Consider the following 21577-nt stretch of genomic DNA (forward strand, 5'->3'; position numbering starts at 1 on the left):
ATATACTTTAGACGATCCCGGTTTCGGTACGAGCAATAATCCGGTCCCGGTTTTGGTACGAGCAAAAATCCTATTTCACTTACGACAATCAGCTTCGAGCCAATAGGTCGGGAACGCAACGATACAACGAGCAAGGATTAAGTCCAAACCGGAAAGAAGACGAAACAATTGACGGAAATAGAGGAAAATGAAATTCACCAGCTCTTTTTCGCGCATAATTATCCTATCTCGTATCGAACCTGGACCCGCTAAGCACGATTTCAGGTGCTCCGCCCGGACATATTATGCCTCTCGCGGTTGCTATATGCTACACCAGGCTAGTAGACGGCAAAAGAAGAGGATACTCACATTTTTTAAATGCTAACATTTAGCAATTTAGAAAATGGGGAGGCAACTCCTTTTACCGAGCGAAAATCGTGCCTAGGGGAATCCACTCGACTCCTCGACAGGGTTAACACACGCAGTGCGTGTGGCTGTAGACGAGCAAAGAGAAGGGACCCATTGACGACCATTCCGAGCAATCGATCGAGTTCTAACTAATTCGGGCCGAATCACTTGACGAAGCACGAAGCGCGAGTATACGTTGCATAGCAACGTGTGCAAACTCGAACATCCTAGTTAATTGGCATCGGAAGTAGAGACTCGTGACAATAAATGAAATTTGGGATTTTTATACAAAAAGTCCAACGCGGAAGCGCGAAAACGCGACGACGCGAGAATACTACAACGCGGAAACACGGTAACGAAATGCCGCCGTCCGCGACACGTTGACAGCACCGACGATGGAAAGTCGACGACGCAATGTGCGTTAACGCATTAAATGCGCGTGCCACATAAGAACCATTGTGAGATCTTACAATAAAAATCCCCAATTTTTAACAGGGCACCGAATTAGACGTCGCGAATGGATCTTACAAGAACCGATGAGAAATAATTCTCCATAATGAAAATCGTTTCGACTCCTCGGCGGTACGAGTCACGCAACTTTCATTAACGTTTATCTAACGAAAGGAACAACGATAACTCTTTCATTAATCTCGTATAAGAACACGAAAAGAACGCGGGAAAAACACGGTGTTTTCGCAACCGTAATTTATTAATTTATTTATGAATATTTTCCGATACGAAATTCATAAATACACAAATGTAACCGAAGAAACAAATTATTAAATTCATAATAATTAACTCGCGATTCTATAATATCGAAGGTGATCGTTTAATTTTATAAAGCTAATATTTAATCGTTGACTTAACACATCGAATCTTCACACTCTTATTCCATATTTCTTTAAATTTAATTAGCGCAATATTCAGGAATATTATTTCACGAGAGGGACAGCGGTAAGATCCTTTATTACAATGGCAATTTCGTCTAAGAATAGAGAAAGAATGCGGAAATAAATATGATATGTTTCCGTAATTTATTAATTTTACGAATATTTATTTCGGCTACGAAATTCGTAAATACATAAATCGAATTGAAAGTATTACTAAATCCGTATAATAATTGACTCGCAACTTCATAACATCGAAGGCGATCGTTAAATTTTGTGAAGCTAATACTTAATCGCTAACTTAACATCGACTCTTTATACTCTTATTTGATATTTTTTTACTTTTAATTAGCAATATTTAAGAATATTATTTGAGAGGGACGGCAATAAGATCCTTTATTAAAACGGCAATCTCATCTAAGAACGCGAAAAAAACGCGGAAAGAGCACGGTATTTTCGCAATCATAATTTATTTCATGAATATTCAGTTCCGCGCGATATGGAATTCATAAATAGATTCCGAATTTATTTTTTATTAATGACTCTTTAGTATGAAAATACAAACAATTATTCTTTTATGAATATTTCAAAAATATATACTATAGAATTAAATATGTTAATTTAATGAATTACTATTATGTAATTATTATACGTATACTTCGGATAATTTTTCGTGTAATTTACATAAGAATGTATTCATGTAATTTACAATCGTAAAATACAATTTCATGTAATATAATTATAGTTAAATTAATTATAATTTATAATTATATTGTATTTTACAATTATAATATCAATATTATAATTAAAATATAATTATAAATATTTACAATGTAAATATGTTAAGATATTTCTTAAACATTAATAATTATGTACAATTTTCTTAATATTCCTGAAAAAATAATAAATAAACATAATTTTAATAATTTAGAATTTATTTTTAATGTTCTTTTCAATAAATTAGGTAAACTTTATACAAAAATAATTTTTTCTCGATGTTCTTTCTTTATAATTAAAATACTGCAATATATTTTCGCGATAGATGCAATACATTTCGAACGAGAGAATTTATTAAAAGTTATTTAATTTAATCTATCCTAGCTCATCCATTTTAAGTTAACAGATTTATCTACAATCTCTACAGTTACCTTAAAATTAAATAAAAGTTTTTGGTCACTCACCGAGACATTGATGTGCAGCAGCAGAGTTGTCGTTATCGAAACTACGGAATTGTTGTTATCGAAACTACGTTGTCGTTATTAAAACTACGTCTGTAACATACAAATATAAAATTTATATATAACAAAGCTCAAAATACATTCAATATTTCAAAAAATTATTATTGTGCGGCATTTCATATCCAGTGTGCAAAAGTAATAAGCAGATATAAACATGTATGGGAAGATTTTATGAATTTTGAAATTATTTTTTAAATAGAAATTTTTATATTTATAAAAATCTTTCTCTCTAATTTTCTCTTTAATTCCTTTAAATTATAAGAACGAATTATTATGCGTACGATTTATAATAATTGATATATAAATAATAAATATTCACCATCAGGTTGCTTCGCCGATGCAAAATGCCTCTCCCAGGCCTCCTCCTCCTCTCACAATAGTTTTTGTTGGTCTGTAACATACAAAGAAGATTCAAATTGTAGTCACGGTCAAAAAATTATTATTATATGCATTTAATTTTATATCCGACGCACATAAATAATAAGCAGATAAACAATTTTATAAATTTTGAAAAAAATTCTACTAATAAGTAATAATTTAATAATTCTATCAAAAGCTATTCGAACGTAGAAACTTTTAAATTACAGTTTTTATTTAAAAATTTCTCTCTTTTTCTCTTGTTTAAGTCATGTAAATAAAAAATCAAATTACGCGATTAATTACTTAATTTAAATCGCGCGTACGCAATTAATAAATAATTATATATAAGCGATAATTTATTTACCATAGAGTTGCTTCACAGGTGCCTGATGCCTCTCCCAGGCCTCCTTCTCCTCTCATGTTGTTGACGCGCGATACTTTCAACGGCACTCCCGCATTCACGAGCGATATTTTTATATCGCTATTTTCGCTATTTTACGCGCGAATACTTAACGATTTTCGCACTATTTCGATGCGATTAAAAATTTTATATTTGATTGCGCGATGTATATACTTAATATGTATATACTTTCAACGGCACTCCCGGTTTCGGTACGAGCGAAAATCCCATTTCACTTAGGAGAATCAGCTTCGAGTCAACAGGTCGGGAATGCAACGATACAACGAGCAAAGATTAAGCCCAAACCGGAAAGAAGACGAAACGATTGACGGAAATAGAGGAAAATGAAATTCACCAGCTCTTTTTCGCGCATAATTATCCTATCTCGTATCGAACCTGGACCCGCTAAGCACGATTTCAGGTGCTCCGCCCGGACATATTATGCCTCTCGCGGTTGCTATATGCTACACCAGGCTAGTAGACGGCAAAAGAAGAGGATACCCACATTTTTTAAATGCTAACATTCAGCAATTTAGAAAATGGGGAGGCAACCCCTTTTACCGAGCGAAAATCGTGCCTAGAGGAATCCACTCGACTCCTCGACAGGGTTAACACACGCAGTGCGTGTGGCTGTAGACGAGCAAAGAGAAGGGACCCATTGACGACCATTCCGAGCAATCGATCGAGTTCTAACTAATTCGGGCCGAATCACTTGACGAAGCACGAAGCAAGAGTGTACGTTGCATAGCAACGTGTGCAAACTCGAAACATCCCAGTTAGTTGGCATCGGAAGTAGAGACTCGTGACAATAAATGAAATTGGGATTTTATATGAAAAGTCCAAAAGTTCCGCGAAAACGCGACGACGCGAGAATATTACAACGCGAAAACGCGGTAACGAAGCGCTTGCCGTCCGCGGCACGTTGACGGCACCGACGACGCGAAAGGGTACTTAGCTTCCCATTCAGGCACCTTAAGATTTATCATAAATAGAAAAATTTAAGATAAACCTCAAGGCACCATCCAAGTACTAAGCCCTCCCACCGCGACAAGGTGTACCCCATGGGAGGGTTATATTATATATAATTTTATATACAATACATAATTTGAAATTTATTTTGTAATATAGTACATAAATTTAAATTCGCAAATATAAATAAATATACGATAAATAAAAATATAAAGGATAAGAGAACATCTATTATACAAAGCAATGTTCAAAATAATTGATTTTAAACCTAATTATTGCGCGCAATTAATTTTTACATTTTTACTTTTAAATAGATATATTTTAATATTATAAACTGCGTAATTACAAAATAATTTATATTTCTTAGATATAAACTTTTAAAAATATGATAAATAAAAAAATTTCTATTTTTTTATATATGAAATATTTAAATAAATATATTAATTTGAAATGTTTTATAAAACATAAAAGTATCTGAAAATATTAATTAATAAAAAATTTTATAGATGTTTTAATTATTTTAAAATAAAATGGAATATTTTTTATAAGTATATGTATTATATATGTTACAATTTAAAATCACTATTAAATCACAATCAAAGAAATAAAACGAAACGAGAAATATGTATATTTTGAATATATATATTATTGATAAATAATTTATATATTGTTGCGTCCGCGGAACGCGGTATATATCGAACGCGATATATATCGAACGCGCGCGACACAATCGGCAAAATACATAGCATACGCCGACGCTCGTGCACTCGTAAATAATAACGCGATTTAAGGTGCACAAGAATTTTAATAAATCGCGAGTAACATACAAGAATTCAGAATAATCGTAAAACGGATCACAAATAGACGTGCGTCCGCACAACTTGACAGCTGGGCTTAGACTCTCTGACAGTCGTTGTTTATAACAATATTTTGACAACGCGCGCGAAAACGATCTTCTTCGAAAGAATTCAACGGGTGACGAATACATTCAGCGGGACGGGACGCGGGGACGCAACAATATAATAAATAATGAATGTGATAATTAATTTATATTAATGACTTACATCATATCTTATTGATCCATCCACTTCCAAAACCTCCTTTTTTCTTTTGCTTCCTTCGCTCTTTTCTCGTGGCACTTTAATCCTCGTTGCACTTACACTTATTCACGAAAAGTTCCTCGTTGCACTTGCAATTGTGTTTAGAGAAAGAATTTGATAATATATGAATCGTCTCACATCACTACTTCACTGTTCAAGAGCCACTGAGCGAATGATCGTAAGTCAAGAACATTACCGCGGTACTGTTTATATCGTCAGAGTCGACTATGTATAGAAAGAATTTGATAATATATGAAACGTCACTACTTTATTGCTCAAGAGCCACTGAGCGAATGATCGTAAATCAAAACCTTTACCGCGATACTGTTTATATCGCCAGGGTCGACTATGGAAAGAAAGAATTTGATAATATATGAAACGTCACTACTTTATTGCTCAAGGTACTGTGCGAATGATAATAAAGCCGTGTAACGTATTAACAATAGCGCGATACTGTTTATCAAGGTCGAACACGGTGTTATTGATAATTCTCTCGTTGCTGAAATATTTTCTGTAATATAAAATATTCGCGCGCGGAATATTAAATTATAGAAGTATTTTAATTTATTGATTTAAATTGATTATTTTTTAACAATTTATCACGGAGCCTTTCGTTATGCTATTTATTTGCATCTATAATTCGATTGTTTTACTTTGTATTCTCTCATAATCCAAATTATTTTTAGATTTTCAAGTAGAACGATAAAGTAACACGGATGAAATATATTTGTGACTCTAGGTATTGAAATAATAATTATTGTCCGTAAAAATCGCAACGATCGAAGCAATTATTTAACATTTAGGATTCCTATCATTTAATCGATTCTCGATTAAATTGTACATTGTTTAATTAACAAGGATTGTTAAAATTTAAGGTATTGGTCGAAATATAATTAATTCTAATATTGTTAATAAAATATAATAAGCATCAATGATCGAAAGTTCATAACATAATTAAGTCTCTTATCCCCTTTTATGTATATTTTGTTTCAATTTTTAATCACGGTAATGAATGATTGCGCGATTCGATAAAGATTTATAGTTGCGATACAGTTTCATGTCGTGAATTCATTTTTAATTAATTAATTTATATTAATATTTAAAGCAAATTATGTTTCGATACTAATCGTAATCGTGTTTAGTAAAAAAATTACAATACAATACGAAACGTTTCTCACCACTACCTTATTACTCGAGACAAAGCCAAAACATAGCGCGCTACTGTTTATATTTTATATTGCCAAAGTCGAACACCGTGTTATCAATAATTCGTTGCCAAAATATTTTATATATTATAAAATGTACATTAACGCGGAATATATTAAATTAATGAAGTATTTTAATTTATTGATTAAAATTGATTATTTATTAAACAATTTATCCTTTCATTATGCTAATTATTTGCATCTATAATTCGATTGATTTACTTCGTGTTCTCTCACAATCCAAATTACATTTAGATTGTCAAGTAGAACGATAAAGTAACACGGATAAAATATATTTGTGACTCTAAATATTATAATAATAATTATTGTCCGTAAAAATCGCAACAATCGAAGTAATTATTTAATATTTTGGATTTCTATCATTTAATCGATTTTCGATTAAATTGTATATTGTTTAATAACAAGGATTGAGAAAATTAAAACATTGGTCGAAATATAGTTAATTCTAATATTAAAGCTTTAACATAGCGCGCTACTGTTTATTTTTTGTATTGCCAAAGTCGAACACCGTGTTATCGATAATTCGTTGCCGAAATATTTTATATATTATAAAATACGCTAACGCGGAATATTAAATTATAGAAGTATTTTCATTAATTAATTAAAATTAATTATTTATTAAATAACTTATCACGGAACCTTTCGTTATGCTAATTATTTGAATTTATTCGATTATTTTATTTTCAAAGTCAAATTCTATAATATTTAGTTTTGCATTTTAGAAGACTGACTTAGAGCGAGCTAAATAAATAAATAAATAAATAAATAAATAAATAATAAATAAATGATGTTGAGAAGAAAAAGAACACACATAAGTAAATAAATAAATAATAGCGTGGAAAGAGAGAACATACTATTTTTATATAATAAATTATTATTAATTAAATTATTTATATTTTTATTTATATTATTTATATTATCAGAGAGACATATATGTTACCCTCTGAGAACATTCGTGGACATTGGCTTTGTAGTTCATGTTCACGTTTTTAATGTCCACAGAGGGAGTATCGCTTCCAGGGATCACCTAAAAGCGGGCCATGACATCTCTCAGTCTTCTCTCTGGCATAAGACTTAAAAAATTGACCAATCACAGTTAAGTATTAAGAGAATACTCGGCTGTGATTGGTCAATTTCTTAAGTCTTTAGTCGGGTCTACATTGGTCGTATCGTAAGGTTGTAAGGCCGTAGTCGTAAGAAATTGACCAATCACAGTTGATTATTCTCCTGAACTTCAACTGGGATTGGTCTTACGATACGACCAATGTAGACCCGGCTTTACGCCTTAAGTCTCCTTAAAATCTCATTGTAGACGCCGCATTAAAGCGTCGTCTACAATGGGAGTAATATCAGTGGAGTAAGGCGTAAGATTAGGAGTAAGCGAATGGTTTTTTTTCCATTTCTCCTTACTACACCGATAAAACTGTCTTACTTCCTACGAAATGTATATAATAAGATGTCATAGTAGGAAGTAAGACAGTTTTATCAGTGTAGTAAGGCGAAATGGAAAAAACCATTCGCTTACTCCTAATCTTACGCCTTACTCCACCGATATTACTCCCATTAGTAGACGACGCTTAAGGGTCGTCTACAATGGCCGTAGCATAAGGTTGTAAGGCCGTAGTCATAAGAAATTGACCAATCCCAGTTGAAGTTCAGAAGAATAATCAACTAATAGAAAAAGAGACGACAAAATATCGTTAATATCGTATTCATATCGTTGAAATTAAAAATATTTCATACAATAGTCTCTTAAACCGAATTATTATTTTATATTTTTCTCAGATGTTTATTTCTGCTTAAATATTTGTAATTTTTTTAATATAAAAATTTTTAAATACTTGTAAATTCTGCACTCCTTTGGCGAAAAAAAAGATAAAACTTTATAATTATTATAATTATATAATTGAAATAAAAATTAATATCTTATAATTACTAATACAAATTAGTAATTTAATGTAATACTTATATTAATGAATATAACAATTTTTAATTAAAAATATAATAATAGTTAAATAATTAAATATAAATATAATTCATTATTTTATTCAAATGCTAGCTTTTTTGCCATTGCTTTCAATTCTTTTTTGGCGATTTTTCCGGAACCTGTATATGGAAAAGTATCCAAAAATATCACTCCGGCACGAAGTTTATATTGATCCGTCATGTTATTTGCTACTAGGTCTATCAATTCTTGCTCCGTCACCTACGCATATAATAAAAATTTTATATTCTACTCAACGTACACATATATAAAAAATCAAACAAGAAAAATGGAAGTGAATCCATATGCAATTGTAAGTCGATTTTCGTTGTTAATTAAATAGGTACACATAAAAATCAAGTGCGCGCAAAAAATCTTTAAAATTGATTTTATCGAACATGAATAATGCCTTGTAAAAAGTGTTATATTTCCAATTTTAATTTACGTAATGATCATCTCCATTTTACTTATACCACGATTTTTAATAAATCTTGTACATATATAATATTTAAATTAAATACATATTAAATATCTGTTAATCTGAGACATATTTATTATTTTGAAAAAAAATATTTACATACATGTCTATTTCTAAAATATTTGAAGAATCAAAAGAATCAAAAATAAAAATCTTGGAAATAAGTTTATTAAAAATTATATATATGTGTGCGTAAATTTTTAAAAAATTATTTGAATTTCAAAATTATTCAACTTGCGATTATTAAATTATTATTTCATATAATTTTGTTCTGTGATTTTATTATAATTGCAATATGATTGTACCTTGGCTCCGGGCAATTTAGTGACATAAGCAATAGGGTGTTCATCATCCATTGCATGAGGTACCCCGATTACTGCAGCTTCTAGCACTGCTGGATGTGACATTAAAACAGCTGCAATTTCTCCAGGTGAGATTTGATATCCCCTATATTTTATGAGGTCTTTTATCCTATCGATAATAAAGAGTTCTCCATCGTCGTCGAAGTAACCGATGTCACCCGAATGCAACCATCCTAAAAAAATTCAAACTTACTTTTATATATATATCATATTTAATAAAATTGAAACGTTGCTTAATTTATTGACGTAAATAAAAATATGTTTGTACATAAATAATATTAGTTTAATTCAATTTAATTACATATTATATATATTATTAACATTATCAACATGCGTGCGCATAAGAGGAAAAGTTTTTTTACCTTCTTCATCAATGGTGCTTTTTGTCGCATTAGGATTCTTGTAGTAACCATTCATTAAAGTCTCCGTTTTTATCCACAATTCTCCTGAATTATTCGGGCCAAGGATTTTTCCGTTTTCTGAATCTACGACCTTTATTTGCACATTTTCGGTTACTGTTCCGCAAGACCCGTTCTTATGATTATGCGGAAGTTGCAGTGTCGCGATTCTACCGAACTCCGTCATTCCTATATAGAAATACAAAATAAATAATCAAATTTACACGATAAATCTTATTTATTCTATATTGTCTTATTTCTTATATATTGATATTGTATTTAATATTTTATTACATTAAGATGATACTTACCGTAACCTTGTAATATTTGAACATGCGGTAAAATACATTTTATTTCTTCCTGTGTTTTTGACTTCAATATTGCACCACCACAGATTATAAATTTTAAAGATGATAAGGAATATTTTTTTATGTAATCCGCTTTAAGAAACCGAGTAACCATACTCGTGCTTAAGAGAATCAATGTTACCTGAATAGCAAAATAAAAAAAAATTATATTTGTATTGCAATATGCTGATCACGTGAAAATGTAAAAACATGTTACATAATTTATCGAAATATATAAATACGTAAAAAACGATGATATTTCCAATGTTTTAAAAACTCTTGTATGTAACTTAAATTGTGAAATATTAACACACATACGTGATTTATTGTGGAAATAGACATTTCATATACTAACACAAATCTCCAGATGATAAATAAGTTTGAACAACAATTAAAAACTTCTTTTAATAAGTTTATGTAATATTAACATTAAAAAGTATAACATTCTAATTCTGATATGTCTCATTTATTGTTCACTTATATATTTTTAAATCATAAAAAGACAGAGATTAAAATATATTCATTTTTAAGATTTCAGAGAAAAAAAGAATCTTCTAAATGAAATAAATCTTGCCACATAAGGAATTATTATCAATTTAATATTATCATTTACAAGAAATTTCCACTAACTTATCTTATGCTTAACTTTTACCTTATATTTCTCGATCAGTCGACATGTCATTTCTTCATCGAATTCCGGATATAGAATAACTTTGGCACCCTGCTCGATCGCTTTTAGATTCATTAATATTCCGCTTGATCAATAAAGCGATGAGAACCAAAATGACACCGCATTAGTCATATAAATATTTTTATCCTCACTGATGCGTAATAGAGAGTAATTGGATATTTCGACTCCCTTCGGCATCCCCGTGGTGCCTGACGAGTGCATGATACATGCCGTTTGCTTGATGTCATCGGGCTCGATATATCGAAAATTCGCCACATCTGTATCCATATACATATTCAAAATATCAGAAAATGAGATTGCGTCGGGATGATGGCCGAAAATCACAACAGTGGGGTTGTAGTTGCTTTCTTTTGTCGCATTTAAGATAACATTTACGGATTTCTCGTTGCAGAATATTACTTTCGGAGTAGTTAGGCGCATGACATGCAGTGAGGTTTCTAATAATAAATAGCACATAGTTAATAAAGACTTTCTAAAATAAAGAATACCAAAACACATAAATAATACATAAATATTATTATACAATTAAATAAATGAGATCAGATTTAATTAATTCAAGATAAATAAAATTAATAATTTGCTTTCATAGAAATTATATACTCTTTGCTTATTAATCGAATATAATGTAATAATTTTTAAAAAATTTTATAAACTCATCGTTAGAAAACTCACTCAAATTCATATTTTCATCCCATGGATTAAAGATCGCATTAACATAAACTGCCGCCAAGCAAGGCACGATAGAATTCAGATGATTATTTGTGCACACGCTAACAACATCGCCGGATTTGATTCCTTGATTCTGAAGCCACAATGTGCATCTCACGACTTTGTCTTGTAGCTCTGCATACGTAACTACTTTTTCAGTACATGCATCCAACTATGATATTATTGTTATTATAAGAATTGTCTTAAAATCACCAAATGCGTGTTTCATTATATATTATTTAGTCATAATTAAAATGGCATTGAATACGTCTGGAATATCTTGTATAGTTTCTCGAAAATATTTAGTTGAAGTACAAAATTAACATACAATTATATTCAATATATATTCAATAATATTAATATATTAATATATATTCAATAATATTAAAAATAAATTTTAGGCTAATATTATTTAATTGTTTATAATTTGTATTATATAATACAGTACATTCTTGAGAAATATTTTTTATTTTAAGATTGTGTTCCTAAGTTTCTTAAATAGAATATTCTTAAAAAGAATTCTTTTTAATTACTTATTCTATATTTACGTCATGTGTTACGTCAAAGCTTAACTTACGTGTGCAATTTTATCTGCATTTTTCTTAATTTTAGACCATATTATTTCTCCAAGGTTCTTATAGTTAGGAGTATAAGACGATATTCTGCCTTTATAAACATTATTTTCCACAGTAAAATTCTAAAAATAATAGATGTCTATTTTTTTAATTAATTACAAAATTTTTACAAACCTAGTAAATTTGCATTTCATATCTTTAATGCTCTGTGCATATCTCACTTCATATTGACAGTAGTTTGTTATTTAAATATTATATAAGATTATATAAGATTATATTTGTTTTTGCATTTACCTTTGAATCATCCATTTCGCCGGAAATATTTGAATTTTAGATCTTAGGTATGAAACATTGAATTCAATTAAAAATCGATTTAGCGATTAATTAATAGCACTGCACCCTAAATAATTGCACTAAATAAATTTTATTTTGGTCGTCTCAATTAATTAAACGAAAATTAAATTAGTGAAGTGGATATAATATACATTTTCATTAAAATAAAAAGAATCTTCTTTTAAATGAGTATTGCATAGCTTAAAGTTAAATCAAGAGTGATTGGGATATAATTGGTAAAAAGCATAATTTGAAGTATTTTTACGATTTTAAAATTAGTCCATAGAAAGTATAGTGTTGAGACACTGTCGCATATTTTATATTATGATAATAATTTTTTTAATAAAATTATAAAACTAACGAATTAAAATTCATAATTTTTAGAATAGTTGTACATAATCATACAAATTAAAAAAATGCATATTTTATTGTTAAGATATTAAATATACAATGTAAGTTTACGATCTTTAATAACATTCAAAAATATATTATATTTAAATTGCATAGGTACTAAATCGAAGCGTGCGTCTAAATTAAAATTAAAAAAACCGTTTATCAAGTCTGAGCTGTATATTTCAGTCCATTCTTAACACGATTCCTTATTTCATTCCTTATTTCAGTTTCTCCAAAACAAAGAGTTTTGAACAATTCCTTAGTAATCGAGGCATCTTGAGAAAACCAAATATCACTCGTTCTTATTTACACGTCGACAACAATGCTGACTTGTTTTTCTTTTTTTTTTTTTAATTAGTTGTATACTGCTTGCAGAACGTTTTTGTAACGAATGAATACATTTAATATGCTAAAAATTATACTCACTGGTACAATATTATGTAATGATCACTATAGTGAATACTAACGATGTCCTATTATCAACGTACTGGAGGATATTATTCCATAAAGTTACTATATCATGCAGTAGAAATATATCACCCCTACTTTTATTGTATGCTTTTATTGTAAGAGAGAAAATATGATTGTATTGTATTATTAAGAAGATAAGAAGATAAGAAGATAAGATTTGAATAAACATCAAACAAGAATAAACTCAAACAGGAGAGAAGAAATTGAAGTAATATAAATGTACATATGTAAGATATTTTTTTTGTAAAACGCAAGAAGTTAAAAACTAATTAGAAAGAAATTGCTGCTCATTCTAACATTCTATTCTGTCAAACAATAAACGTATTTGCCTAAACTACATATTTCACATAACGATTCGGATAGCGTAATAATTTTTCCAGCATTTTATGATTTTAATTAAATTTCATTGCCCATAAATTATTTTTAATAAAAGATTTATTACATATTATTTTATTATTCATTATTATTTATTTGTTATAATTATGTAATTTTTTGAATATGATATTAACATATACTTCAATATGACATATTCAATAATTGCTTGATTATATTTCATTAATTTTTTGTGATTTCCTTAACCCATTCAGACCCTATGTACATAATTATGCACAAAAACTTTAAAATCATGTGAAATAGTTATTTTTTAGAATTAGTTTTCCTGCGATCTCTCGGTGGACTAAATAATAATAAAAATAATAATAATAAAAAAAAATAATAAATAATAATAAAATAATAATAATAATAATAATAATATATAATTTTTTACATTACCAGAAAAATATTCATATTCTCATCATATTCTCTTTTTTGCTTATAAAACTTATGGTTAATGCCCATCATATGATAAAGCAGAACGTATAAAAAAAATGGAAACTAATTTTTCAACGAAATCGAAATGCAAATCGATCGAATGCTATCAATTTTTTATTTAATACACTGTGCTTAAATGCAGTGTAAAAGAATACACATTTAGTTATTAAAAATTATTAATAGGTCCGCAGAATTCCTTTCTTAATTTTTTGCCTTTCTACTATATCTCTACTCCTTCTTTTCATTTTTGCTATCTTATCTTATTTTTTTATTATTTATTTATGCAATATTACAAAAGAATTAATAAAGATTCGCAAAATATATGAGGAATTATCAAAACAGATAAATAAAATTTCTAACTCGAGTTTATATATAACGGATTCATTTTATTTAATTTCAAACGCCCCGGCAATGAAGTCTACACAATTCAAATTTTAATTTTAATTTAACACATATGCGAGCAGTAAATTTTACATTTCTGGTCGTTCTTATAATATATACATATATTTTTATCTACTTATATGTTTTAATTTTATGTTACTCATTTTACTTTCACTTTCGCCTAATATGCATTTATTTTTGATCAAATATGAATTTAAGATATACTAATTGTAGATACAGAGAGAATTTCAATTTAATGAAACAAAGATTCATACATATTCAACAAATATATTTCAACAAAATTTATTATAGTTAAATTAGGATTTTTATATAGTTTTTGAACATATATAGATTAATTAACTAATTATTTTTCCCAATACATAAATGATTTTTAATTTTATAGTTTAATTTAAGTAACAAATATTTCTGCAAACAGAAATTTATTTGTTTTGAAATATACAAATAATATTTATAATTCGAAAACAGCAACTATTATTTACTAGGAATTTTTGCATTGTGTTTTTGTTACAAAGAGAAATGGCTAGAAATATGTTAAATTATGTATATCGCCAAAATTATCTCAGGTATCCCAGTATAACTTACAGAAGCATAGTAATTAATTGAAAGAATCGGTAGTATGCATGGTACAGTTACGGATATAAGCTGCTAACATCGCGATGCAACATATATTAAGTCTTTCTGTAAAAATACTTCTTATACCATAACGATTCGTATGAAACATGATCAACATTATTACTCTGAAATATTAAAATAAAGTTACATTTGAATTATAAGAACGCTTTTATTTTAAATTTGAATGAAAATAAGAATCAATGGCATAACATATATATATATATATTTCTCTATAATAAAACTGATCATTATAATTATCATTTCATATAGAAGAGATATACATTTATATTATAAAAAAGATACATAAAGGAAAGAGATTTGAAAATAGACGTGCATATGTAGATTTTATTAATTTTATTTATGTGTATATATTTATATATACATATATACATTCCATTTTCCATTGTCTTTAAATGTGTATGATTTATTAATAACTTGAAAGAAATTTCTAACAATATATGTTTAAGTTTTATATATGCCCACAGTTATATGGAAAAAATTAAATTATAATTCAATATTATAATAATTATAAAAAATATAATTATAATTTATCCTTTTGCTCTGGAATTAATTTCTTAGCCATAACTTTTAATTCTTTCCTCGCAATTTTTCCTGAATTTGTACGTGGAAAAGCATTCAGAAATATCACTCCAGCACGAAGTTTGTATTGATCCATCATGTTATTTGCCACTAAGTCTATTAATTCTTATTCTGTCACCTACACATACACAATTTGATCATTGTAGTATATTTGATAAAACATTTTATACTTTGCATTAGAAAATAATCTGAACGTAATTATCATAGCACATGTATGCAATTAATGTTTAAATTATAATCTGCAATTTATTATTAAAAAAAGGAAATAGAAATTTACAAGTTCAATAACGGTTCAAAGAACCGAATAATCTTGATAGGAATATTTAAAAAATTTTGTCATAAAAATTTTTAGTTTCACGCAACATTCTTAAAATTTCGATACAATTGATAAATAATGAATTAAAAAATTTATATTTTATAAATATAAATATAAATATAAATATCGCGCTTTGTATCCTTATCATGTCTGTAATAAGATTTTACCTCGGCTCCCAATATCTTAGTGACGAAAGTAATAGGATGTTCATCGTTTGTTGCATGAGGCACCCCTATTACTGCAACTTCCAGTACTGCTGGATGTGACATTAAAAGACTCTCGATTTCTCCAAGTGAAATTTGATATCCTCTGTATTTTATAAGATCCTTTATTCTGTCTATAATAAAAAGTTCTCTATCTTCATCGAAATAACCAATGTCACCCGAATGCAGCCATCCTGAAAAAAATATGAACTTATTTTTATGATATATTACATTATTATTACATTATATTATTATTAGATATTTTATTAGATTACTTTTTGTTTGAAATTACTCAGAATCATAACTTTGATAATATATGTGAAAATCAAAGTCACTTAGGAAGAAGAGAAAGTACACTAATATAAGAATTTAATATAATTTTTTACCTTCCTTATCCTTAATGGTACTTTTTGTATCTTCCGGATTTTTGTAATAACCATTCATTAAAGTCGGCGTTTTTATCCACAATTCTCCCAAGTTATTTGGAAAGAGCTTTTCCGTTTTCTACATCCACGATTTTTAATTGTACATTTTGGACTACTGTTCCACAAGAACCATTCTTATGATTCGAATCTTGCACTGTGCAGAATCCGCATTCTGTCATTCTTAGGAATGAGAGATGGATAATTTTCACTACATATTCTGTTGTTAGATATTTTGTCTTATTTTTGCTATGTGTGTGTGTTTTATTATATATACATATATTATTATATAATATCATATATATATTATTATGTATATATTGTTTTATATTTATAATAGCTTGTTATATTAGAATAACTATATTTTTTACCAAAAGCTTGTAATATTTGGACATGTGGTAAAATACATCTTATCTCTTCATACACTTTCGATTTAATTACAGCACTACCGAAGAGTATGACTTTTAAGATTGATAATTGAAATGATTGATAATGAAAATTTTTTTATATGACCCAGTCTGAGAAATTGGCTGATTATATTCGTATTTAGAAAAGCCATAGTTATCTAAAACAAGGAAAAGAAGATTTATGTTTTGCATAATATTATTATCATATATGCAAAAATATAAAATGCATATATTCATTAAATCATTTAATAAGCAATATTAACAATGGTCACATAAAAAATGATATGATATTTTTCTGATATTGTAACTTGAGTTTATTTAAATTATTATAATGTAATATTTTAGTAATAATTAATCATTATAATAAATATTTTCCATGAATGTAAGTTTTCAGATGATGTAAAGTTTTAACAGGAAATATGATAATATAGCAAATATTTTCCTAGGAGAGATAAATAAATTTAAATAAATTTATACAATATTGAAAACATTAAATTTTTTGCTTAAATAAAAAATACATTATTTTATTAAGAAGTTCTCTCTAATAAGAATAATATCATTATTATTATTTAGAAAACATTCTTTAACAAAACCTCTAGTCATGCTGATATATCTCAATTATCATTTTTTTTTGTTTTACAGGGAAACAAATTTAAAATTATTCGCGCGTATTTATGCATAAAAAAAGTTTTTTATCCTTTATATAAAGAATTGTTCATCTTTTACATTAAATGAAAATTCAATCTTATTGTAAACAGCGTTAATGTAATCTCATCTTCACGACTTTTACCTTATATTTTTCGATTAATGGGCATATCGCTTCTTCGTCGAATTTCGGATAAAGGATTATTTTGGCACCTTGCGCAATCGCCATCAAATTCATCATTACCCTGGTTATCCAATATAGTGATGAAAACCAAATCGCTACTGCATCGATCAAATATATATTTTTATCCTCGCTGATACGCAACAAACAGTAATTGGATAATTCAATGCCCTTCGGCATCCCCGTAGTGCCTGACGAATGCATGATACACATTGTCTTTCTCATGTCGTTGCACTCGACATATTGAAAAATCGCCACTTTATCATCACTGTACATGCTCAAAATATCAGAAAACGAAATTGCATTGAAATGGTCGCCGAAAATTACAGTAGTAGGATTGCAATTGCTCTCTTTTATCGCGCTCAAGATAACGTTTATGGATTTCTCGCTGCAGAATATTACTTTCGGAGTAGTAAGCTGCATGACATGCAATGTGTTTCCTAATATAACAAAAAAAAATGCACAATTAAGGAAAGTTACATAAAATAAAAAAACATTGAGTAAAATAAATAATACATATAACATAGATATTATTATACAACTGAATGATAAATAAGATCAAATCTAATTAATTCAAGATAGACACTTATATTCGCTGCCATTGGAATTCTCTGATTATTAATCGAATATAATGTAACAACGTTTATTTTTAATTTTTATCGCAGCAGAACTCACGTAAGTCCATGTTTTCGTTCCACGGATTAAAGATTGCGTTGACATAAATTGCTGCCAAGCAGGGCACGAAGGTATTAAAATGATTACTTGTGCATACAGTGACAACATCCTTAGATTCGATTCCTTGTTCTTGTAGCCACAACGCACATCTTATGACTTTGTCTTGTAATTCCGCATATGTAACTACTTGTTCAGTGCATCCAACTATGACAGTATTGTTTTTGTACAAAGTGTCTTTAAATCACCAAATGTGCATTTTATATTAAATTATTTAATCATTTAATTAAAATGACATTAAACGTATTTCAATTTCTCAAAAATGTTTACTTGTTATAAAATTGATATGTAAATTATATAACTATAATATTCAATAATATTAAAAAAATAAACTAATATTTATTATTAACTATTTTGATACTTGTGAGTTTATATGTTCTGTAAACATATTACAGAATCTCAAACATAGATACACATATGTATAATGTTTTATCGATAATAGTAAAGTTAAATAAAAAATGTAAAAATCCTATAAAACCAAAGTTACAATTATACTAACAAGTTTAAAACTAACAAATTTAATCAAATTTAATAATACAAATAATGGTGCGTAAAATGATAAATAATACAATATAAATTAAATACAAGTATCAAATTAAAAAATAAAAGCTAAGTGCAAAAACAACAAAACATAAGTATTATTTTCAAAAAAGTTTGATTATATATAAATATATATATAAATAAAATTTTTAAATCTCTATTGAATCTTTTGTGTGGCGTAATTTTCTGTAATGATCAAAATTAACAAAATAATATATGTCAAAGTAAAAATTAATTGTTTAGGAGAGCATACTTTAGAGTAAGATACACAATATATACTATTACACAATATAAATCTATGGTAATAATATCTATAAACATTGAATTATTGATAAAAAATTGATATAGTAGATCTCACTATTATCATAATTATTTATATCTACCAAGTGTATTATACTATAACACAATTTTTAAAAACATTTTGTCTGTTTTACTTTATATTTTTGCTGGATTATTTTTTTATTTAGCCACTTAACTATAAAAATTGATTTTTCCTGAAACATTCGATATTGACAACATATATGATTGTCTTACGTGTACGATTTTATCTTCATGACTTTTAATTTTATTCCACATCATTTCTCCAATACTCTTGCAGTTATATGGCATTATTTCTCCCTTTTGTAAACGTTATTTTCTACAGTAAAAGTCTAAAAATAATAGATAAAGCTGATATTAAAAAAAAAACAGTATAAATCTTTACATGTCTTTATAGCAAAGAGCCCCGCACATTTTATATGAAAAAAGTGTTTTCGGTCGAATTAACTGAAATTTAAATAAAAATATTGTAGTTTAGGTGATGCTGATCAAAAATTTCCTCGGGCAAAAAGTCCAAAAATCAAAAGTATGAAACATAATTTGAAGTAGATGGTATTGAAGTTTAAAAACGTCTGTTTTTAAATACATAGATTAAATTAATATATAAATGTTTGAAAAAAAATATTTATATATAATGTGTTCCACTTCTACAATATGTAATGATTCCAAATCCTTTCTATTATATATATGTGCATGCGTGCCTATGTGTGTGCGTGCACGCTCTGCGCCTGATGTCTGCGTCACAACAGACACGTATGACAAAAAGAGTTTGTAAAAATATTAATCATAATATATGCATAATCATATAAATATGTATCATAATTATGCAAAAATATTAATCATAATAAATGCATGATTGTTTTTGTATTCTTACCCTTAAGTCGTCCCTACTTACCCTTGAATCATTCGTAATCATTTCACTGGAGATATTGGAGTTTTAAATTTTAAATATAAAATATTAAATACAATTAAACGGCGATGTAACAGCTCCTTTTTTATATACTAAAATATTTAATAAAATATAAATACATATATTTTTTTTAAATATAAAGGATTAAGCTTCATTAGTTTTTATTTACACAATAGAATATCAATTTGTTTCTTTAATTAGTCGTATATTGATGAAATAGTCGTGAAAAGTTCTCCGTTATGCTGTGATGCTAACATTAAAAAGGTTTTGCATCAATATATTGTGACTGCGTGTATTCTCAATGTTCTCCACGGCTTTATTTGAAATGTCATATCTCATGACATATGTACCATCTCAAGCAAGCAATAAAAGACTTTATCTTCATATGCAAAGAGATAAGATTATTAAAAAAATATACATATTGAGCAAAAATAATAGACGTAACCATGACAAGTAGAGGAACAATTTTTTATTACCTGCTTACTTGAGATAGTACATCGTATGTCATGAGATATGACATTTTGAATAAAGTCGTGGATGATAGAACATTGAAAATACGCGCAATCATGATATATCGAGGCCATTTTAATGTGCTTACATTACTAATAACACAGAGGTTTTCACGTACAACTAATTAGTCTTCAGTATACGACTAATTAAAGAAATAAATTGATATTGAATTGTGTAAATAAAAACTAGTGAAGCTTAATCCTTTACACTTCAAATATATATATATATATATATATATATATATATATATATATATATATAATATTTTTTTTAATAATTATTTTTAATTACTTTTTTTAATTACTGTGTGTTATTTTTTTTTACGCGAAACCTGCAATATTTTTTTAAAATGAAGTAAATTTAATAAATAATTTTATTTTTTTGTTTTTATTTTCCATTACGAAAGGCAATTTAATTTATTTACGATATGTCGTTAATTTATATTCAATTTCATAAAACCTTACAATTCTATATATTCTACTCGATATTAACCAAAAAAATATATTAAATAATTACGCCACTTATTAATTAATTATAATTTAATACGAAAAATATTCGGTACATAATTTTTAAACTCATTGTCAACTTCGCTACTGCTCCAACCGTAACTTGTATAGGTACCTGTTTTCATCAGGTAACGGTTTTTAGTCCCTTCCTGCCTT

At 27.8% G+C, this 21577-nt stretch overlaps 1 protein-coding gene, 1 long non-coding RNA gene and 1 pseudogene across 3 annotated transcripts; all 3 read right to left on the reverse strand.

Moving 5' to 3' along the window:
* Positions 1 to 2454: 2454 nt before the first annotated feature.
* LOC145972928 (uncharacterized) lies at positions 2455 to 3364 on the reverse strand. The gene is made up of 3 exons (XR_014439318.1): positions 3237 to 3364; positions 2832 to 2903; positions 2455 to 2545 (listed from the first exon to the last, which is right to left on the reverse strand). It is a non-coding gene; the product is annotated as an uncharacterized LOC145972928 (long non-coding RNA).
* A 5247-nt stretch (positions 3365 to 8611) lies between these two features.
* On the reverse strand, positions 8612 to 12489 carry LOC145972890 (uncharacterized). Its single transcript, XM_083101922.1, is given in 8 exon segments — positions 8612 to 8773; positions 9335 to 9564; positions 9754 to 9978; positions 10101 to 10278; positions 10789 to 11264; positions 11500 to 11707; positions 12113 to 12232; positions 12405 to 12489. Coding segments are annotated over 8 exon segments (1614 nt in total). The 5' UTR covers positions 12420 to 12489.
* Positions 12490 to 15672: 3183 nt separating this feature from the next.
* LOC145973182 (uncharacterized) lies at positions 15673 to 20411 on the reverse strand (annotated as a pseudogene). The gene is made up of 8 exons (XR_014439384.1): positions 20391 to 20411; positions 19721 to 19827; positions 18581 to 18797; positions 17870 to 18345; positions 17032 to 17237; positions 16637 to 16847; positions 16215 to 16444; positions 15673 to 15849 (listed from the first exon to the last, which is right to left on the reverse strand). The product of XR_014439384.1 is annotated as an uncharacterized LOC145973182 (transcript).
* Positions 20412 to 21577: the final 1166 nt, after the last annotated feature.

Source organism: Camponotus vicinus, unplaced genomic scaffold, assembly GCF_025532165.1.
Source record: "Camponotus vicinus isolate PSW18456_S1 unplaced genomic scaffold, iyCamVici1.0 SCAF_6, whole genome shotgun sequence".
Classification (NCBI taxonomy): domain Eukaryota; kingdom Metazoa; phylum Arthropoda; class Insecta; order Hymenoptera; family Formicidae; genus Camponotus; species Camponotus vicinus.